The sequence below is a fragment of the Oncorhynchus mykiss genome, chromosome 27 (assembly GCF_057628025.1).
Source record: "Oncorhynchus mykiss isolate SJ-2025 chromosome 27, ASM5762802v1, whole genome shotgun sequence".
Classification (NCBI taxonomy): domain Eukaryota; kingdom Metazoa; phylum Chordata; class Actinopteri; order Salmoniformes; family Salmonidae; genus Oncorhynchus; species Oncorhynchus mykiss.
Window position 1 is genome coordinate 15,656,442 of NC_143048.1, and position 22,623 is coordinate 15,679,064.

At 45.8% G+C, this 22,623-nt stretch overlaps 1 protein-coding gene across 27 annotated transcripts in view; it reads right to left on the bottom strand.

The window, feature by feature from the left end:
- Positions 1-22,623, bottom strand: part of LOC110507082 (histone-lysine N-methyltransferase MECOM) — a 193,047-nt gene that overhangs the window by 110,755 nt on the left and 59,669 nt on the right. For all 27 annotated transcript variants that reach the window (XM_036965545.2, XM_036965543.2, XM_090224567.1 and 24 more), the window contains exon 2: positions 18,266-18,585. In XM_036965545.2, coding sequence (XP_036821440.2) covers positions 18,266-18,585 — 320 coding nt within the window. The remainder of the gene's footprint in view (positions 1-18,265; positions 18,586-22,623) is intronic.

The following is a 22,623-nucleotide window of genomic DNA, read 5'->3' on the forward strand; positions in this document are numbered from 1 at the left end:
CACGAGCAATGGGCATTAGACCGGTGGAAATCTGTCCTTTGGTCTGATGAGTCCAAATTTGAGATTTTTGGTTCCAACCGCTGTGTCTTTGTGAGACGCAAAGTAGGTGAACGGATGATCTCTGAATGTGTGCTTCCCACCGTGAAGCATGGGGAGGTGTGATGGTGCTTAATGGTGACACTGTCTGTGATTCATTTCGAATTCAAGGCACACTTAACCAGCTTAACCCGACCTCAACCCAATTGAGATGGTTTGGGATGAGTTGGACCGCAGAGTGAAGGAAAAGCAGTCAACAGGTGCTCAGCGTATGTGGGAACTCTTTCAAGACTGTTGGAAAAGCATTCCTCATGAAGCTGGTTGAGAGAATGCCAAGAGTGTGCAAAGCTGTCATCAAGGCCAAGGGTGGTTACTTTAAAAAATCTGAAAACTGAAATATATTTTGATTTCTTTCACTTTTTTGGTTACTACATGATTCCATGTGTGTTATTTCATAGTTTTAGTTTCTACAATGTAGAAAATAGTAAACATAAAGAGTAGGTGTGTCCAAACTTTTGACTGGTACTGTATGCGTGCTAGGGCCTCGTGTGTGTAACGCCAGCCCCAGCGAACATGCCGGTGTGTGTGTGTGTGTGTAGCGGTGTGTGTGTCCACCACCAGTGTGTCCACACTCTCTATATGCTCTTCCATAGGCTTCCATGTAGCCTCATAGTCTCCTACTACTGTACATGATGCTGTGGAACAGAGACATAACTGGCTCAGAGGTCTCCCCTCTCCCCCCTTTTTATGAGCCTAATCACACTTATGCCATTTGTCTGGGTGGCGAGGGAGGGAGGGAGGGCTGGATTGAGGGGTTGTGTATCAGGGGCAGGCATCCGTGGCGCTCCGCCGGCCGTTGTGGCAGCCACCCCTGATTGTTTCCCTGACGACAGAATGCATCATATCCCCAAAAAACGGATGGAGCTGTCGGCCGGAAAATCTCTTTGTAGCCTTACTGTCAGAGATCATCATAAATAACCATGACATCAGAGCTCTCTTATCTATGGGCCGCCTGCTCGTGATCGATGGCACGGCTACCGCAGTGTAAATAGCTTCTAATGCCCCCATCTTCCCCTTCAAATAGGCCCCCGTTATTTATGACGGCCGTTTGGGTTACCAGTCCGGGCGGTGGACACGATTTATTTTCTTCTTATGGTTGCTTTTGAGTCTGGACCAGAGAGATGGGGTAGAGGGGAGGGGGAGTGATGGGGGGGTGTTAACCCGCCTCCTCCTTTCTACACTGCCCTTCCTTCCTAACCAACTGCTGAGGGAGGGGAAGCTCATCACCAGAGAGGGTGGGTTGGGGAGTGGACCTGGGTGCACCTCGCCCCGCCCTGCAGTAACGACGGGGCATCCGTTACCCTGATGACAGTGAGAGTGGCAGGCCTATTTGCACGGCCGGCGGCGTGGAGTGACGGATTGGACAGGGGAGGCGGTTGGAGGCGGCAGGAGAGGTGACGGGCAGAATTTCCATTTGGGTGAAAAATCTGGCTAACGTGGCTAACCTGTCTGTTGTGTGGAGAGACTGAGGTACACAGGCCCCGGACCCAGCCTGTCACCGCTGCAGTAGGTTGAGGCTGCAGCAGGATGAGGCTCCAACAGGCCTGGCCCATGAGGAGAGACTGAGGTACACAGGCCCCGGATCCAGCACAACCCAGACCACCACACACAGTAGACTAGAGCTACACCAAGTACAACCTGTTTGCCACAGCCCTGGCCATAGAAATATAATTTCTAGAGCAGACATTCCAATTCAAGTCAATGTTCTGTGATGGGCAGACCGGCGGCCATATCGAGTGTTCCCATGAGTGGTCCAATCACATTGCTGTGGTCTGAGAAGCTTTCTCGCCTCTAGTAATTTTATTTCTATGGCCTAACAACCACACACAGTCCCCGACTGCTACCACTACCGACCACAAATCTCCCCCATTACCTACTACAACCCAGAATAACCACAATCTTTCCCAGGCACTTGGTCTTAACAAGGCTGTTCCCTAGAAGTGTATTCATGGCCATGCACAGTCTCTACTCTCTACTCATTATATTAGCAGACTCCACAGACTTCACACACTGAGGGCTCTGTGGCTCGACTACAACACAGACACACTACTGCTGGTGGATTATGGGAAAAATCCACATTGGTGCACAGCCGCTTGGCAGTAGAACGATCTTTCATAGACAGTGGAATAACACACATGACGGTGCCTCATATTCATCATTTAACACAAACACGGCGCTATACGCTAAATAAGCAACGTTCCCGGGAAAAGTTTTACACTAAAAGTCTGGGAGGATGGAGGAGAGCGCCATTCCAGTAGGGTGGAAAGATAGACAGCTGGGCAGCTGCAGAGAGACGCACCAGTCAGAAGCGGGAGAAAAGTGTTACTTTGCCGGGAGCGAAAACCCAGGGGTTTCTGTGAGAACGGCCCAGGAATGTTCACCCTCACGCCTCATTGGCGTTCTCATCCCACAGGCACCGCGGAGATGGGACACCCACACCAGATTTACGGCGGAGTCAGAAGCTTCACAACAGCATCCCAACATGGTCCCCCTGGGTCCCGGGGCGGTTGTAATGTCTTGATCTGTGTCCGAAAGAAAACAGTCGTCTCTAACTGGCTGACGCTGAGGTGGAGACGGTGAAGCACTGAGGTAAGATGGAGGTTGGATGGAGGATGGGGAAATGGGGTGTGGGAGGCCACTTTTGGTGAGGGAAATCCTGAAATGTTTTTTTGTTTCAGTTTTGCACCTAGCTGTATTAATTTAGTTTTGTCTAAGGTAAAATGGTGGCCCCTGTTTGCATGAACAGGATCATCATGAAGAGGGCTGGTCTGGGGCACTGAACTGCTGGCTGTTTCTATAGTTTATTGAAGTGAAAGTAGGTTGGGGGGTAAAAAATAGGAATCTGTTAGATAAATGAAGACCCACTGGGCATAGACGTCAGTTTATTTATTGATATTTGGTTGAGTTGTCAACTAACGTGAATTCAACGTGAAATCAACAAAACATTTCACCATGTCATTGTTAAAAGTTGTGTGAAAGTTAGAAGTTAGAAGTTAGAAGTTAGAAGTTTGCAAACCCCATTACGTTTCCACACGTTGATTCAATGTCATCACATAGATTCTTTGGGTTGAAATGATGTGGAACAAAGTTTTTGCCCAGCGGGGAGGGACAAAACCTAGGCACTTCACTGGAGGAGGTCATGGCAATGCTCTCAACTTCTCTCCCTCTTTCTTTTTTCTTGCTATGATCTTCTTCCTTCTGTTTGTCACATCTCTTGGACTATCCTTTTCTCCCTCTTAACCCCCCACCCCCCACTCCCTCTCTCTCCTTCTGGTTTGGCCTGCCCTCCCACAGCCCCTCTCGGCAGCGTCGCTCATAAACCTCAGCGCTCTCAAAGGGAGAGGACCTGTATCTGGCTTGCCCAAAGAAACCCACAAAGGCTTTTTTGTCCCCTGCAGGAACTGGTAGTGGTTCAGGAAGTGTAGGCCGGTCCAGCAGTGCACCAGCCGTGCCAGGCGGTGGGTTGATTTATGGCTCTGGGTAGCAGTTGGATCCTGTCCCGCTGTCACTCAGGGCCAGAGAGGAGTGTGAAAGAGAGGGTCCCCATGGCTCTAAAGAGATTACAATGCCTGTCATAATGTGTCTTGGAGGGGAAAGGAAGCGACCATAAAAATGGGCCCGAAGAAAAAGAGGGAACAATCAGAGGCGAGAGAGAGAGAAGAGAGATCCCACAGCTCTGCTCTCTGTCCTTTTCTTTTTTTGTTTTGGCTGATGACAAAGTGTAATCGGCTGAGAAATTGATTTCCGTGAGACTTTCTCTCATCCTTGCGGAAGATGCTAACTCGTTAGGACTTGACAGGAGCGGGAGACAACAATTAGGTTCGTTGGATGTGTCAGAAATGGCTGCTGAGTTTTAGTCCGGGGGAGAAATCCTTTCTGACGGATTGGTGCTGACAAAGCAGGCCAATGGGTGGGAGTGGCGTAGCCTCCCCGAGCGTCTGTGCGGCCGAGGAACCATCGGGCTCCATTAACCCTTATCTGGGAGTCCTGAGAAACAAAGTCCCACTCAGAATACCTGCTGGAGTCTGGAAAATCCTATTATGGGACTGCACGGGGACACTTTGGAACGTTCCCTTCAAAGCGCCGGGGAATCTATCTCCCAGTCAGTACTTGTCCCTTTTCTTCCTCCCAATCTCTCACTGACAATAGACATGTACATCCTTTAACTCGCTCATTGTTTCATTCACTCTGACATTCTCTCTCTCTCACTCTATTGCTCTATTATTCTATTATTCTATTCTCTCTCTCTCTCTCTCTCACTCTATTGCTCTATTATTCTATTATTCTATTCTCTCTCTCTCACTCTATTATTCTATTATTCTATTATTCTATTCTCTCTCTCACTCTATTATTCTATTATTCTATTATTCTATTCTCTCTCTCTCACTCTATTGCTCTATTATTCTATTATTCTATTCTCTCTCTCACTCTATTGCTCTATTATTCTATTATTCTATTCTCTCTCTCTCACTCTATTGCTCTATTATTCTATTATTCTATTCTCTCTCTCTCACTCTATTATTCTATTATTCTATTCTCTCTCTCACTCTATTATTCTATTATTCTATTATTCTATTCTCTCTCTCACTCTATTATTCTATTATTCTATTATTCTATTCTCTCTCTCACTCTATTGCTCTATTATTCTATTATTCTATTCTCTCTCTCTCACTCTATTATTCTATTATTCTATTATTCTATTCTCTCTCTCACTCTATTATTCTATTATTCTATTATTCTATTCTCTCTCTCACTCTATTATTCTATTATTCTATTATTCTATTCTCTCTCTCTCACTCTATTGCTCTATTATTCTATTATTCTATTCTCTCTCTCTCTCTCTCTCTCTCTATTGCTCTATTATTCTATTATTCTATTCTCTCTCTCTCACTCTATTATTCTATTATTCTATTATTCTATTCTCTCTCTCACTCTATTATTCTATTATTCTATTATTCTATTCTCTCTCTCTCACTCTATTGCTCTATTATTCTATTATTCTATTCTCTCTCTCTCACTCTATTATTCTATTATTCTATTATTCTATTCTCTCTCTCTCACTCTATTATTCTATTATTCTATTATTCTATTCTCTCTCTCACTCTATTGCTCTATTATTCTATTATTCTATTCTCTCTCTCACTCTATTATTCTATTATTCTATTATTCTATTCTCTCTCTCACTCTATTGCTCTATTATTCTATTATTCTATTCTCTCTCTCTCACTCTATTATTCTATTATTCTATTATTCTATTCTCTCTCTCACTCTATTATTCTATTATTCTATTATTCTATTATTCTATTCTCTCTCTCACTCTATTATTCTATTATTCTATTATTCTATTCTCTCTCTCTCACTCTATTATTCTATTATTCTATTATTCTATTCTCTCTCTCTCACTCTATTATTCTATTATTCTATTATTCTATTCTCTCTCTCTCACTCTATTATTCTATTATTCTATTATTCTATTCTCTCTCTCACACTCTATTATTCTATTATTCTATTATTCTATTCTCTCTCTCACTCTATTGCTCTATTATTCTATTATTCTATTCTCTCTCTCTCACTCTATTATTCTATTATTCTATTATTCTATTATTCTATTCTCTCTCTCACTCTATTATTCTATTATTCTATTATTCTATTCTCTCTCTCTCACTCTATTATTCTATTATTCTATTATTCTATTATTCTATTCTCTCTCTCACTCTATTATTCTATTATTCTATTATTCTATTCTCTCTCTCTCACTCTATTATTCTATTATTCTATTATTCTATTCTCTCTCTCTCACTCTATTGCTCTATTATTCTATTATTCTATTCTCTCTCTCTCACTCTATTGCTCTATTATTCTATTATTCTATTCTCTCTCTCTCACTCTATTATTCTATTATTCTATTATTCTATTCTCTCTCTCACTCTATTGCTCTATTATTCTATTATTCTATTCTCTCTCTCACTCTATTGCTCTATTATTCTATTATTCTATTCTCTCTCTCACTCTATTGCTCTATTATTCTATTATTCTATTCTCTCTCTCTCACTCTATTATTCTATTATTCTATTATTCTATTCTCTCTCTCTCACTCTATTATTCTATTATTCTATTATTCTATTCTCTCTCTCACTCTATTATTCTATTATTCTATTATTCTATTATTCTATTATTCTATTATTCTATTCTCTCTCTCTCACTCTATTGCTCTATTATTCTATTATTCTATTCTCTCTCTCACTCTATTATTCTATTATTCTATTATTCTATTCTCTCTCTCACTCTATTGCTCTATTATTCTATTATTCTATTCTCTCTCTCTCACTCTATTGCTCTATTATTCTATTATTCTATTCTCTCTCTCACTCTATTATTCTATTATTCTATTATTCTATTCTCTCTCTCACTCTATTATTCTATTATTCTATTATTCTATTATTCTATTATTCTATTATTCTATTCTCTCTCTCTCACTCTATTGCTCTATTATTCTATTATTCTATTCTCTCTCTCACTCTATTGCTCTATTATTCTATTATTCTATTCTCTCTCTCACTCTATTGCTCTATTATTCTATTATTCTATTATTCTATTCTCTCTCTCACTCTATTATTCTATTATTCTATTATTCTATTCTCTCTCTCTCACTCTATTGCTCTATTATTCTATTATTCTATTCCCTCTCTCTCTCTCCCTCTCTCTCCCTCTCTCTCACACCCTCTCTCTCCCTCTCTCTCACACCCTCTCTCTCCCTCTCTCTCACACCCTCTCTCTCTCTCTCTCCCTCTCCCTCTCCCTCTCACACCCTCTCTCTTTCTCAGCGGTTGGAGGAGAAACTTTATCTGTCCCACTTTGTCCGCGGATGAGTGGGCTGCATTTATGTGTGGATTGCAGGGTGACTGCCATGTCTAGCCCCAGTCACTTACCTCACACAGAAGTTTAGAAAAGAGTAATGCAAAACACATGAAGATATGCTTGCCGTCTAATCCAATAAGAGTTGGCTTTTTATTACTTCATTTATTTCTTTAAACAATGAACAATGTTGGATATGAAAAAGATACTGACGTAACAAAGTTAAAATAACATTCCTGAAGTTGATCTGAACGTATACAAATAGCAAATATAGCTTGGCACAAATGAAACCTGATTCACAGCATATGTACTGTGCACCGCAATATGTTTTTGCTGAGATGATTTCTAAGAAAAGCACAACTATGAAATAAGGTAGTGTTATTTCAGATCTGACTGGAAGATCCCAACGCTTCCACACACACTCACTCAAACACAGCTACATGGATCCACATGTTCATGGGATCAATGTGTAACGGTAAGAGATAGGCCCTGAGTTAAACTAGAGTAGGGCCCAGAGTTCTTCTTGATCAAGTTATGTGGTCACTGGTAAGGATAAACTCAGGGCACTAATAATATGGTATGGGTCAGAACTGGGTTCAAATACATGTGTATTTTACTATCTGGTATTTAAAATACTTTTTCTGTGTATTTGAGTATTTTCAAATACACAGCTCAAAACTATTTGAATTGTTATTTGTAAAATCAAAACAGTCTACCAAATTGAACTTGACAGTATTTTCAAATACTTATTTGAAATACTATTTTCAAATAACTGGGGTAAATGCATCACAGTGTATTTGAGTATTTTCAAAGAATATTTGAACTCAGGCCTGGTATGGGTATATGTCAATATCAAGTTTTGGGTGTTTGTCTTAAGCGATAGCTCTTAGGTGTGCCACAGGGTACCGTATCAATACCCCTTGTGTTTCTCTCTCTCTCTATGGAGTCTACAACGTCTCTCAGAACCCAGGCCACATAAAGAGGTGAGGGTAAGCTCACAAATATAGACTTTTCAATAACTTAGACACGCAATGGCTATCATATGGCTCAAATTAAAGCATTATGCCATAATGGCCCACTGTACGGGTTAGGACCTCATTACAGCCATCGGGCCTCTGCTTCCTCTCCACGGTGGCAGCTCTCCCGTTGGATCTGCTCTACCGTAATTGGAGGAGCAATATGGAGTAATTGGAAGAGGACTATGGTGTTGCTCTGTGTCAGGGTCTGAATATGCTGGCCTGCCTGCCTGTGTTTTAGCTCTTAACCTGGTAATGAGCTCTCAAACCAGACCCCCACACCCATTAGCCTTTGAACTGGGACAAGGGAGAGAGCGAGCGAGTGAGTCGCACACACATTTCCAAAGCTGACATGGTCACATTACACGCTCACGCACGCTCCCACACACAAACTCATATAACACACAGGAACGAGCTACTAGGAGAAAATGACACACACACATGCATATACATAAAAACACACACGCATGCACGTACAAACACACACACACTGCTAGGAGAATTCTAGGACATAATAACCATGTAAGAGAGTCTAGCCTAAAAGTCCTGCCTGGCTGTGCCTGGAGCGCCCGTATTTCTCCCTGTTCTCTCTCTATGCTCTGTTTCTCTCTCTCTCACACACACACTCTCTCTCTCTTTCAATCTCCCCCCTCTTTCTCTTTCTCTCCCACCAGGAGACCATTTGGAAACAATCAGCAGTGTGTTTAAAGGGAGCCCCTAGATAAGGTAACTGTGAGCTGGGTGGACGTATCCCCGCACATAGAATTCATCACCTCGGCTTCCTGTGCACCCATTTAAGGGTCTCCTCATTTTCACTCCTGTCTGGGTGACTGTGTGTGAACATGGGTTTTTGCGATTTAAGGTGTGTGTTTCTGAGTGAGAGTACATGTACTGTATGTGTGTGACAGAGAGAGAGGGTAGTGCACACTGGAGAAAAGGGTGATGTATAGAGACAAAGTGGAGTCGCAATTCAACGGCTCAGACACAAGACGCATGTGGCAGGGTCTACAGACAATCACGGACTACAAAAAGAAAACCAGTCACGTCACGGACACCGACGTCTTGCGTCCAGGCAAACTAAACACCTTCTTTGCCCGCTTTAAGGACAATACAGTGCCACCGAGGCGGCCTGCTACCAAGGACTGTGGGCTCTCCTTCTCCGTGGCCGACATGAGTAAGACATTTAAACGTGTTAACTCTCGCAAGACTGCCGGCCCAGACGGCATCTCAAGCCATGTCCTCAGAGCATGCGCAGACCAGCTGACCGGTGTGTTTACGGACATATTCAATCTCTCCCTATCCCTGTCTGCTGTCACCACTTGCGTCAAGATGTCCAATATTGTTCCTGTACCCAAGAAAGCAAAGGTAACTGAACTAAATTACTATCACCCCGTAGCACTCACTTCCATCATCATGAAGTGCTTTGAGAGACAAGTCAAGGATCATATCACCTCCACCCTACCTGACACCCTAGACCCACTGCGATTTGCATACCGCCCCAACAGATCCACAGACGATGCAATCACCATCACACTGCCCACTGCCCTAACCCATCTGGACAAGAGGAATACCTATGTAAGAATTCTGTTAATTGACAGTAGCTCAGCATTCAACACCATAGTACCCTCCAAGCTCATCATGAAGCTAGAGGCCCTGGGTCTCAACCCCGCCCTATGCAATTGGGCCCTGGACTTTCTGATGGGCCACCCCCAGGTGGTGAAGGTAGGAAACAACATCTCCACCCCACTGATCCTCAACACAGGGGCCCCACAATGGTGCGTGCTCAGCCCCCCTCCTGTAATCTCTGTTTACCCACGACTGCGTGGCCACTCACGCCTCCAAATCAATCATCAAGTTTGCAGACGACACTACAGTGGTAGGCTTGATTACCGACAACGACGAGACAGCCTACAGGGGGAGGTGAGGGCCTCAAGAGTATAGTGTCAGAAAAACAACCTCTCACTCAACGTCAACTAAAAAAAGGAAATAATCGTGGACTTCAGGAAACAGCAGAGGGAGCACCTCCCTATCCACATCGACAGGACAGCAGCGAAGGTGGAAAGTTTTAAGTTCCTCGGTGTACACATCACGGACAAACTGAAATGGTCCACCCACACAGACAGTGTGGTGAAGAAGGCGCAACAGTGCCTCTTCAACCTCAGGAGGCTGAAGAAATGTGGCTTGTCACCTAAAACCCACACAAACTTTTACAGATGCACAGATGCAAAGCTCTCCAGAAGGTGGTCCGGTCTGCACAATGCACAACCGGGGGCAAACTACCTGCCCTCCAGGACATCTACAGCACCCGATGTCACAGGAAGGCCAAAAAGATCACCAAGGACAACAACCACCCGAGCCATTGCCTGTTCACCCTGCTTCCACCCAGAAGGTGTGGTCAGTACAGGTGCATCAAAGCTGGGACCGAGAGACTGAAAAACAGCTTCCATCTCAAGGCTATCAGATTGTAAACAGCAATCATTAACACGGAGAGGCTGCTGCCAACATACAGACTTGAAATGACCCTTTAATAAATGGAACACTAGTCACTTTAATAATGCCACTTTAAGAATGTTTACATATCTTGCATTACTCATCTTACATTACATTACATGTCTTTCATACCCGCCCCGCATCATCCACACCCTCCTTCACCTGGCATCTTGCCTATGCCGCTCGGTCATTGCTCATCCATATATTTATATGTATATATTCTTATTCCATTCCTTTACGTAGATTTGTGTGTATTAGGTAGTTGTTGTGGAATTTGTTAGATGACATGTTGGATATTGCTGCACTGTCGGAACTAGAAGCACAAGCATTTTGCTACACTCGCAATAACCTCTGCTAACCATGTGTATGTGACCTATAACATTTGATTTGATTTGATTTAATGCTAGGGGAGACAGAGAAGACAGTTTGGGAGGTGTGAGATCTTAAAGACTCTTATTCAGATGTGCCATCACATCCTATCTGAGCAGAGACATACTCAGAGTGCAAAAACAGCTGGTGACAGTAGACATAATAAAGCATGTCTTATAGCATGTCTTATAGCATGTCTTACAAGGCAGTATTACCATTTATACTAAGTTCCTAAGATACGAGCTAATGGCACCTGTTTTTAGAATCAACAAACGGAGATTGGTTGTACCTATAGAGACACGACGTAGACAAACCTATAGACAGACGTAGGTCATTGTGTTTGACTTAAGCTCTGTGCATTTCCTTTGGCCTTCCTATAGGATGTGTTGCGCTGCCTAGTATGGGGCATCCGGTGTGCAGACACTTGTCTGGCCTGAGTGGGCTGTTCAGAAGTTAGCTTTAATTGAGTGCCCCAACCTCCCCTACTTCCTCCCTCCCCCTCTCTATTGTAGCCTTTCTACCAGGTGAACCCCGCCCACACCACCCAAACACGTCACCCGTCACGTCACCATTCTTCAGAGATCTAATAAGGTCTGTGACCCCTGACCCTTCAGGCTACCCGTCCCGCACCATCCACACTCTCCTTCACCTGGCACTGTTGTCGTGGATCTACCCTCCTCTGGCTGGGCCACTGATGCCTGTCTTTGTCCTGCTGCAATTCACTCTGACCCTGTTCAATTAGTTAACCTAGCTTCCCCTCCCTGCTGAGATACCACAGCCAGACAGAGAGAGGGAGAGAGAGGGGAGGAGAGGAGGAGAAGGAGGGAGGAGAGGGCTAGGAATAGAGGGGGGAAATCGTTAATTTGTAAAGTTATTTTTTTCTCTTGGACTAAAAGAGAGAAGAGTGGCCTAGAGACATGACTGTTGGAATGCACGCTCGGTGCTCTCGTGGAGTGGAATTCTCTATGTCTCTTTCTCTTTCTGTCTCTGCCTTTTGAATGTGGCTCGCCTTTCCTCGCTCCTCTCACACGAGATTAGAACGTCAATAATAACAGTCCTCTCCCCCCAAGCTACCCTTCCACCACCACCAAACACGACAGATTAGACCAAAGAAAGGGATTACTAATCAAATGAGAGGGAGTGAGAAAGACCCCAACCTCTCTTTTTGTTTTGAATAGACACCATGTCTCCAAGACAATCGACCTCCAGTCACATTGGAGGGAAGCTCATCGCCCCGAAAGCGGGCAGAGTGGACAATGGCATGCATGCAGACACAGACACAAGCACGCACACAAACTGTAAACACACACACGCCCCACAGGGCCTGTTTAAGAAGATGGAGCACACTCCAAGTAAACGGGGAAGAGGGCTGTGTGGCCCCCACCTGTATCAGAGGCAGAGCTGGAGCTGGTGGATAGGTGGAGAATGCAGGGATGGAAGATGTTGGCAATGTGTTCTGCCTGGTAGAGGCTGAAGTTAGGACTTGGACTGGGGACTGCGGCAGGGTCTGGAGATGGGGCTGGAGCTGGAGCTGGGGCACTGAAGCTGGGGATGAATTAGCGCTGTAAGCTGATTAGGGTGGCTGGGCACAGCTCTATTTCCCCCAACAGTAAGCGGGTTGGTGGGGGGGGGGGGGGTGAAGAAGGTCCCTATACGCAGAGGGCCACAGTCACAGTCGTGCTGCAGGCTGCACTGGAACAATGGAGCCCCCTTCCCTCACTAACTCACTCAGTGCACAAACACACACATGCACACACAAACACGTATACGGACACACACATGCACACACAAACACATACACGGACACACACATGCACACACAAACACGTACACGGACACACACAGACACCCTTGCTAAGACCAGGAAACAGAGCCGGGTTTCATTTGCAAGCTTAACTCTCATTACAATTAGGTGTCTGTGTGATAATGAGGCCTCTATAAACAATATGTGTGCTCAGTAGCAGTGTTCCTGTTCAACCTCAACATCCAGACTCTGAGAGGAATGGAGGGATGGAGGGATAGAGGGATGGGGGGACAGAGGGATGGAGGGATAGATGGATGGAGGGATAGAGGGATAGAGGGATGGGGGTATGGAGGGATAGAGGGATGGGGGGGATGGAGGGATAGAGGGATGGGGGGATAGGGGATGGGGGGATGGAGGGTTAGAGGGATGGAGGGATAGAGGAATGAGGGGATGGAGAGATAGAGGGATGGGGATAGAGGGATGGGGGATAGAGGGATGGGGGTATGGAGGGATAGAGGGATGGAGGGATAGAGGGATAGAGGAATGGGGGTATGGAGGGATAGAGGGATGGGGGGATGGAGGGATAGAGGGATGGGGGGATAGGGGATGGGGGGATGGAGGGTTAGAGGGATGGAGGGATAGAGGAATGAGGGGATGGAGGGATAGAGGGATGGGGGATAGAGGGATAGAGGGATGGGGGATGGAGGGATAGAGGGATAGATGAATGGGGGTATGGAGGGATAGAGGGATGGGGGGATGGAGGGATAGAGGGATGGGGGGATAGGGGATGGGGGGATGGAGGGTTAGAGGGATGGAGGGATAGAGGAATGAGGGGATGGAGGGATAGAGGGATGGGGGATAGAGGGATGGGGGGATGGAGGGTTAGAGGGATGGAGGGATAGAGGAATGAGGGGATGGAGGGATAGAGGGATGGGGGGATGGAGGGAGGGAGGAATATATTGATGGATGGATGGAAGGATTGATGGATGGATGGATGGATGGGGGCTGTTAGGTCACCACTGACTCCAGTACACTGGCTACTGGATTGTGACCCGACATTCTGCCTCTCTCTACACGCCACCACAGATTTCAATTCACTTTTTTGTCCACTATTACAATTCATTAACGCTATAGGCAGCAACGGTCATTGAAACTCGGAACGCATCTTATAACTGTAAACACGACGACACCAGTTAGCCATCATTTAGTGGGAGTAGTAAGGGATGTTGAAAATGTGATGTAATGACTTCACTGTTGTTGAATTAAGACTACAACAATACACTGATACTTTGTTTTCAGATCGTTCCCAAGGCCAGGCCACCTTACTTGGAATTTGTAAGTACTTGTGTGTGAGAGAGAGAGAAAGAGTCTCAGAGTTTGTGTTCATTGAAAGCTGGTGAATGACAGAGAGGTTTATCCCTCCCCAGTGGCTGCAGGCTCTCTACGCTGTAGTGTGGGTTCATCTCTGGGACAGTCAAAGAGGCTGGGGCCAGCGGATTAAGGGTCCCTTTGGGTGGGAGTGAAACTCTTTTGGCTTCTTTCTCCCCCGGTGACAGAGGCGACAGGCCGTCGGAGACACAGGACAGGGGGACAGTGAGGAGACATCTGCATTCATTCAAGACAACGGCAGAAAAAACACGCCCTCTCCGGCCCGCCCCTCTCCTCCTGAACCCAACCTGCCTAAAGCTCTACCTACCTCCCTCCCTTCTCTCCTGATTCCAACCTGCCTAAAGCTCTACCTCCCTCCCTTTTCTCCTCCTGATCTCAACCTGCCTAAAGCTCTACCTCTCCTCCCTTCTCTCCTCCTGATTCCAACCTGCCTAAAGCTCTACCTCCCTCCCTTCTCTCCTCCTGATTCCAACCTGCCTAAAGCTCTACCTCCCTCCCTTCTCTCCTCCTGATTCCAACCTGCCTATAGCTCTACCTCCCTCCCTTCTCTCCTCCTGACCTCAACCTGCCTAAAGCTCTACCTCCCTCCCTTCTCTCCTCCTGATTCCAACCTGCCTAAAGCTCTACCTCCCTCCCTTCTCTCCTTCTGATCTCAACCTGCCTAAAGCTCTACCTCCCTCCCTTCTCTCCTCCTGATTCCAACCTGCCTAAAGCTCTACTTCCCTCCTGCCCTACTTAGTCGTTTCTGGCTGCCGGTCTTGATGTGGTATCTGAATGGTATCTGAATGGTATCTGAATGACAACCAGCAGAGAGGCTCCATGCACCTCCTCCCCTCCTTACTGTGCCCTGTGCTGGAAAGCAGGCCCAGACCAGACCAGCCCACCTAATCCTCGACTCCCCATTCACCCAGCACTTCTAATCTCCACCACACCACCCACCCTCCTCCCACCCCCCACTCAAGAGATGCACAAAGGCCCTGAGTCCCGGCCCCTCCCCCACCACCCCGCCCAGTGTGGTGGACCGGACCTGTAAACCGTGGGCCAGTGTGATGAAGCGGGAGGCAGTGGGTGAACCCCAGTGAAAACTCATTGAGTCGGAGGATAACTCTTTCTCTCGCTGGGCCCTCTCTCTCATTGTTGCAGGTGGGGTCAGCTGAGGAGGACGGACACAAACAGTGTTTGAATTTCAATGTGCCCCATGGCTCAAGAAAAGAAAGGAGAATATGGACTAGTTGTGAGTATCCAGGGGGAAAAGGATCACTGCGTGTAAAAGTAACATTCAACTGCTTTGGGAAAAGTATGTCCCTCATTCTATAATTGTTCCCATATAATACAGACCCAATTTATGTGACAATAATATATGCGATCTACTTCTATAATACCAGCATTACATACATTATAGCTATACCTATGTATTTCCAATCTATCAGTGATAAACCTGATCAAATCCAACAGTAATACCAAAAAATAACATTCCAATGTAATAGGGAGGCAACACATGCTGATCCCCAGGCTGTCAGACAACAGGTTAGTTAGTTTTGTCTTTCCACTAATAGATCAACCCTTGATAACACCCTCACCCTCATCACCCCTCACCTCTCCCCTGCTGTTTCCACTAAATGGTGCTTGTTCCAGTCCTCGGCTGAGATCTCATTGAGGAGGGAGAGACGATGGAGGCCGGCTGCTGATTCTAATGAAGAACACCAGGTCAAATACAAATAAACCCTGTCTTTCTTTCTTTCTTTCTTCTTTTCTTTCTTTCTTTCTTTCTTTCTTTCTTTCTTTCTTTCTTCTTTTCTTTCTTTCTTTCTTTCTTTCTTTCTTCTTTTCTTTCTTTCTTTCTTTCTTTCTTTCTTCTTTTCTTTCTTTCTTTCTTTCTTTCTTTCTTTCTTTCTTTCTTTCTTCTTTTCTTTCTTTCTTTCTTCTTTTCTTTCTTTCTTTGGAGCATGGCTCTCTAAAACTCTCTCTCTTTATTCATTATTCTCTCATGTCCTCTAGTTGTTATTATTTTGACATCCAGAAGAAGCCTGTATACAGTAGAAAAACACACTCTCCATTTGGTTTGAAATGAAACCGTGTAAAACAAGCAGAGTTGTTTTTTAAAAGAGGGAAATATTGTAACGCTCCTGTGAACAAGGTATACATCTGTCGTGCAACCACATAGAAAAGTATACAACGCACACACACACACACACACACACACACACACACACACACACACACACACACACACACACACACACACACACACACACACACACACACACACACACACACACCTGGTCTGACTGGTTGGGCTTGTTGTGGCATCAGTGAAAAGCAGGAGGACCTCCAGCCCTCACAACCACATTGGCTGTCTTTTATTTACTGAAGCTATCTTACCCATAACTCCCCATTCCTGTAATCATAAAGCATCTCTGCTATAACTCACTATATTCCTTTATGAATAATGCCCAAATTTATGGTGATGGCGTGGAGCGCTGGCCTCCCTGGTGACAAACTTCCCCCGGTCTGTCATGGGCCCGGGTGGCGGGCGCTCACGGCCCTCCATCACTCGCTCAAGATGGGCGCTACCGCTTTATCGCTCCCTGGTCGGTGACATCACCCCGGCACGCCGCGCAGAATTGATGATGAAAGCAAACAGATCTATCTTAACTCACATTTACCAAATCAATTATTATTATTTTTTTTTACAGACCCTCTTGCTTATTGGCATATTGACGGTTTGCGTGCGGCGATGGAGCGAGGCTTTCTATGGAGGGGGACTTAACGGCGTTTACCATATTTAATGCAGGGATGTCATGACTGAATATCCGTTCTGAATAATGTGGCATTTCATCATAAATTCTTTACAACTTATTTACTTAATGGAAAGAGTTATGGGCCGCTGTCAGTGAAGTAATTAAACATAATGATACAGTGCTGCCTCCTCGGCCATCCCATCTTTCCTCCCATAATCCTCAGCTCCTTTTAAATACATATTATTCAAGCTCCCCATAAATTATCGGCGGATTAAAATTCATGAAACCTTTTTCCTTTATTTCCTTCCCTGGGGAAAAAAAAAGACAGAGCCCGAGAGCTTGTTCAACCAGCCGTAAATCTCTCTCTGGGCGAGACAGATACTTTTAAAATCATATTCAAACCCAATGTTAGTGAAATATACAAATAATTTAAAAAATCAAAGAGGGAGAGAGAGAGAGAGAGGATTTCATTTCGCTATTGGGGCAATTGATGTGCTGAGTCTCATGGTAGCAGTAAATAGTGAACAAAAAGTTGCTGCTTGGAACAGAAACGTATGGCGGGAGTGAATCCATTTATTGGTCCCGTCGGAGCCAAACCCACTCAGTTAGACCTGATGGTCGATGATGCAAGTCTAACCATGACCACCGTTCCACCATCCAAACCAAATCCAAACCCAAACTATTTATATAGACCAGAGATGATATTCTACAAACACTGAGGAGTCAGCTAGCGTAAAATTGGGCTTAAGGGTTGGGAGCCTTCTGTAGGTTATCATAGTCTACCAGTGTTAGATCATCTTTTTTATTTTGTCTACACCCTTGATTTTATTCATCAAAAGGCATTGATGCTATCTAGTGTTTGATCGTTTTATTGAACCAGTAGATAGTCATGCATGGTGTTGCTAGTGCTGTCTTACAGAAGGACAAAGACTTCTGAGTGTTTTCGCAGGAGTAAGAGGTCTCTCATCCCGAAATGAGAGGATCTGTTTAGGGGGATCTCAATTAGACTGATACCCTTATGACCTCAACCTTCTTCCCCCTCCCCCTCCTATCCCCCTGTGTAAAACGAGACATGGGCTGACACAGACAGAGGCTGCACCTGACTTCCTAACCTCTGACCTTGTCCTGTAACCCCTGCCTTCGATTGTGTGGGCGGCCTGGCCAATATTGCGATTGGCTGATGGCCGCTGTAGGTCTTTAACTGGGGCTAAAGACAGGATTTATAGCTTTTCATTTTAATTGCGTTAAGAGCATACAGACCGCAGAGGGGCTGCCTGGGGGACGCTCTCTGTTACCCCTTTGGACTGGGCTGAGGTGAGATCACCTCACATCACTCAGCAACAAATGCCACAGCAACTGGGACACTTAAAACCCAGAGACCAACATAGAGGCAGAGACAAAGTTAACAGAAGAACTAAGACCTGCTCTACTCCCTCCATCCCTCCATCCATCCCTCCCTCAATCCATGCCTCCATCCATCCCTCCCTCCATCCCTCCCTCCATAACAGAGAACAGAGAGAAGAGAATCCCCTGTTCAGACAATAAACAGCAAATGTTTCTCCTACCTCCCAGCCTTGGGTGGGGTCTCTCAGGCACGCCCGCTGCTCGCCCACATATGGTCCGAATCGCTCGCCCACATCCAGCGTCCTCCGTGCCCAGATGCCCAGGACACCACCGACACTTGGGACGCCCGACTGGCGCAGCTGGAAGTCGGGGGGAACAGGCAGCTCGTCCTGGGGCATGTAGAGGGCAGAGTGGAAGGAGAAGCCAGGGGAGGGGTGGTCCTCTGCTAGGGGGGCCGAGGATGGTGCCGCGGGGTATCCGTCCGACACACACACATCATCCAGAACATCAGAGGGGTAGAGGGCAAAGTCCTCACCATTACCTGAAGGAGAGTGAGAGAGAGAACTTGAGGCTCTATTATTTCTACCTAAAGTACAGCATCAGTGTAGACTGCTTTTAATTTGATTTATTTAACCCTTATTTTACCAGGTAAGTTGACTGGGAACACATTCTAATTAACAGCAGCAACCTGGGGAATAAACTACATCACCAAAAGTATGTAAAAAAAATTGTGGATTCGGCTATTTCTGCCACACCCGTTGCTGACAGGTGTATAGAGTCGAGCACACAACCATGCTGTTTCCATAGACAAACATTGGCAGTAGAATTGCCTTACTGAAGAGCACAGTGACTTTCAATGTGGCACTGTCATAGGAAGCCACCTTTCCAAGTCAGTTCGTCAGATTTCTGCCCTGCGAGAGCTGCCCCGGTCAACTGTAAGGGGTGTTATTGTGAAGTTGAAACGTCTAGGAGCAACAACGGCTCAGCCGCGAAGTGGTAGCCCACACAAGGGCACAGAACAGGACCGCCAGTTGCAACACTGCTCTCGGTTGCAACACTCACTACCGAGTTCCAAACTGCCTCTGGAAGCAACGTCAGCACAATAACTGTTTGTCGGGAGCTTTGTGAAATGTGTTTCCATGGCCGAGCAGCCACACACAAGCTTAAGATCACCATGCGCAATGCCAAGCATTGCCAAGCATCCAAGCTGGAGTGGTGTAAGCTTGCCGCCTTTGGACTCTGGAGTGGAGAAGGAATAATGGTCTGGGGCTGTTTTTAATGGTCCTGCCTAGGCTCCTTAGTTCCAGTGAAGGGACTTCTTAACGCTGTAGCATACAATGACATTGTAGACAACTCTGTGCTTCCATCTTTGTGGCAACAGTTTGGGGAAGGCCCTTTCCTGTTTCAGCATGACAATGCACCCGTGCACAAAGCAAAGCCCGTACAGAAATGGTATTTGTGGAAGAACTTGACTGGCCTGCACAGAGCCCTGACCTCAACCCCATCGAACACTGTTGGGATGAATGCTCTCTCTAATGCTCTTATGGCTGAATGGATGCAAATTCCAGCAGCAATGTTCCAACATCTAGAGGAATGCCTTCCCAGAAGAGTGGAGGCTGTTATAGCAGCAAAGGGGGGACCCAACTCCATATTAATGCCCATGATTTTGGAATGAGATGTTCGACGAGCAGGTGTCCACATACTTTTGGTCATGTAGTGTAGTTACAGGGGAGAGGAGGGGAGATGAATGAGCCAAATGGAAGCTGGAGATGATTGTCCTACAAATTGACCTCATCCCGTCAGTTGAGGATGCCTGGTCTTTCTTTAAAAGTAACTTCCTCACCATTTTAGATAAGCATGCTCCGTTCAAAAAATGCAGAACTAAGAACAGATATAGCCCCTGGTTCACTCCAGACCTGACTGCCCTCGACCAGCACAAAAACATCCTGTGGCGGACTGCACTAACATCGAACAGTCCCCGCGATATGCAACTGTTCAGGGAAGTCAGGAACCAATACACACAGTCAGTCAGGAAAGCTAAAGCCAACTTCTTCAGGCAGAAGTTTGCATCCTGTAGCTCCAACTCCAAAAAGTTCTGGGACACTGTGAAGTCCATGGAGAACAAGAGCACCTCCTCCCAGCTGCCCACTGCACTGAGGCTAGGTAACACGGTCACCACCGATAAATCCATGATTATCGAAAACTTCAACAAGCATTTCTCAACGGCTGGCCATGCCTTCCGCCTGGCTACTCCAACCTCGTCCAACAGCTCCCCCCCCCCCGCAGCTACTCGCCCAAGCCTCTCCAGGTTCTCCTTTACCCAAATCCAGATAGCAGATGTTCTGAAAGAGCTGCAAAACCTGGACCCGTACAAATCAGCTGGGCTTGACAATCTGGACCCTCTATTCCTGAAACTATCCGCCGCCATTGTCGCAACCCCTATTACCAGCCTGTTCAACCTCTCTTTCATATCGTCTGAGATCCCCAAGGATTGGAAAGCTGCCGCAGTCATCCCCCTCTTCAAAGGGGGCGACACCCTGGACCCAAACTGTTACAGACCAATATCCATCCTGCCCTGCCTATCTAAGGTCTTCGAAAGCCAAGTCAACAAACAGATCACTGACCATCTTGAATCCCACCGTACCTTCTCCGCTGTGCAATCTGGTTTCCGAGCCGGTCACGGGTGTACCTCAGCCACGCTCAAGGTACTAAACGATATCATAACCGCCATCGATAAAAGACAGTACTGTGCAGCCGTCTTCATAGACCTTGCCAAGGCTTTCGACTCTGTCAATCACCGTATTCTTATCGGCAGACTCAGTAGCCTCGGTTTTTCGGATGATTGCCTTGCCTGGTTCACCAATTACTTTGCAGACAGAGTTCAGTGTGTCAAATCGGAGGGCATGCTGTCCGGTCCTCTGGCAGTCTCTATGGGGGTGCCACAGGGTTCAATTCTCGGGCCGACTCTTTTCTCTGTATATATCAATGATGTTTCTCATGCTGCGGGCGATTCCCTGATCCACCTCTACGCAGACGACACCATTCTATATACTTCCGGCCCGTCCTTGGACACTGTGCTATCTAACCTCCAAACGAGCTTCAATGCCATACAGCACTCCTTCCGTGGCCTCCAACTGCTCTTAAACGCTAGTAAAACCAAATGCATGCTTTTCAACCGTTCGCTGCCTGCACCCGCACGCCTGACCAGCATCACCACCCTGGATGGTTCCGACCTTGAATATGTGGACAGCTATAAGTACCTAGGTGTCTGGCTAGACTCTAAACTCTCCTTCCAGACCCATATCAAACATCTCCAATCGAAAATCAAATCAAGAGTCGGCTTTCTATTCCGCAACAAAGCCTCCTTCACTCACGCCGCCAAACTTACCCTAGTAAAACTGACTATCCTACCGATCCTCGACTTCGGCGATGTCATCTACAAAATTGCTTCCAACACTCTACTCAGCAAACTGGATGCAGTTTATCACAGTGCCATCCGTTTTGTCACTAAAGCACCTTATACCACCCACCACTGCGACTTGTATGCTCTAGTCGGCTGGCCCTCGCTACATATTCGTCGCCAGACCCACTGGCTCCAGGTCATCTACAAGTCCATGCTAGGTAAAGCTCCGCCTTATCTCAGTTCACTGGTTACGATGGCAACACCCATCCGTAGCACGCGCTCCAGCAGGTGTATCTCACTGATCATCCCTAAAGCCAACACCTCATTTGGCCGCCTTTCGTTCCAGTTCTCTGCTGCCTGTGATTGGAACGAATTGCAAAAATCGCTGAAGTTGGAGACTTTTATCTCCCTCACCAACTTCAAACATCTGCTATCTGAGCAGCTAACCGATCGCTGCAGCTGTACATAGTCTATTGGTAAATAGCCCACCCATTTTCACCTACCTCATCCCCATACTGTTTTTATTTATTTATTTTTCAGCTCTTTTGCACACCAATATCTCTATCTCTACCTTTACATAACCATCTGATCATTTATCACTCCAGTGTTAATCTGCATAATTGTAATTATTTGCCTACCTTCTCATGCCTTTTGCACACAATGTATATATAGACTCCCCTTTTTTCTACTGTGTTATTGACTTGTTAATTGTTTACTCCATGTGTTACTCTGTGTTGTCTGTTCACACTGCTATGCCTTATCTTGGCCAGGTCGCAGTTGCAAATGAGAACTTGTTCTCAACTAGCCTACCTGGTTAAATAAAGGTGAAATAAAAAATAAAATTAAAAAAAAAAAATACACCATGCAAAACAAGTCCCTAATCATGTAATCAAGCACAAATCAATGACATACTACAGTTAATAACATGGCTCTGCGAGAGTTGTGAGTGAGGCTTATGCCTTCTCCGACCCAGAGTGAAAAACCAGTCCTCCCCTAACCTACGACCTAACACTAAGGACCATGAAGAAGGATCGTCTCTACATCTTCAATTGAACATAATATGAGAAAATATACAAGGTCCAAACACAAATATTTGATCAGTAGGGGTAGTTCAAATAAACAGGAGACGGAGGAAAGTGGTGCAGGGCTGTGATAACAGGGCCAAGTGTCTGAAGA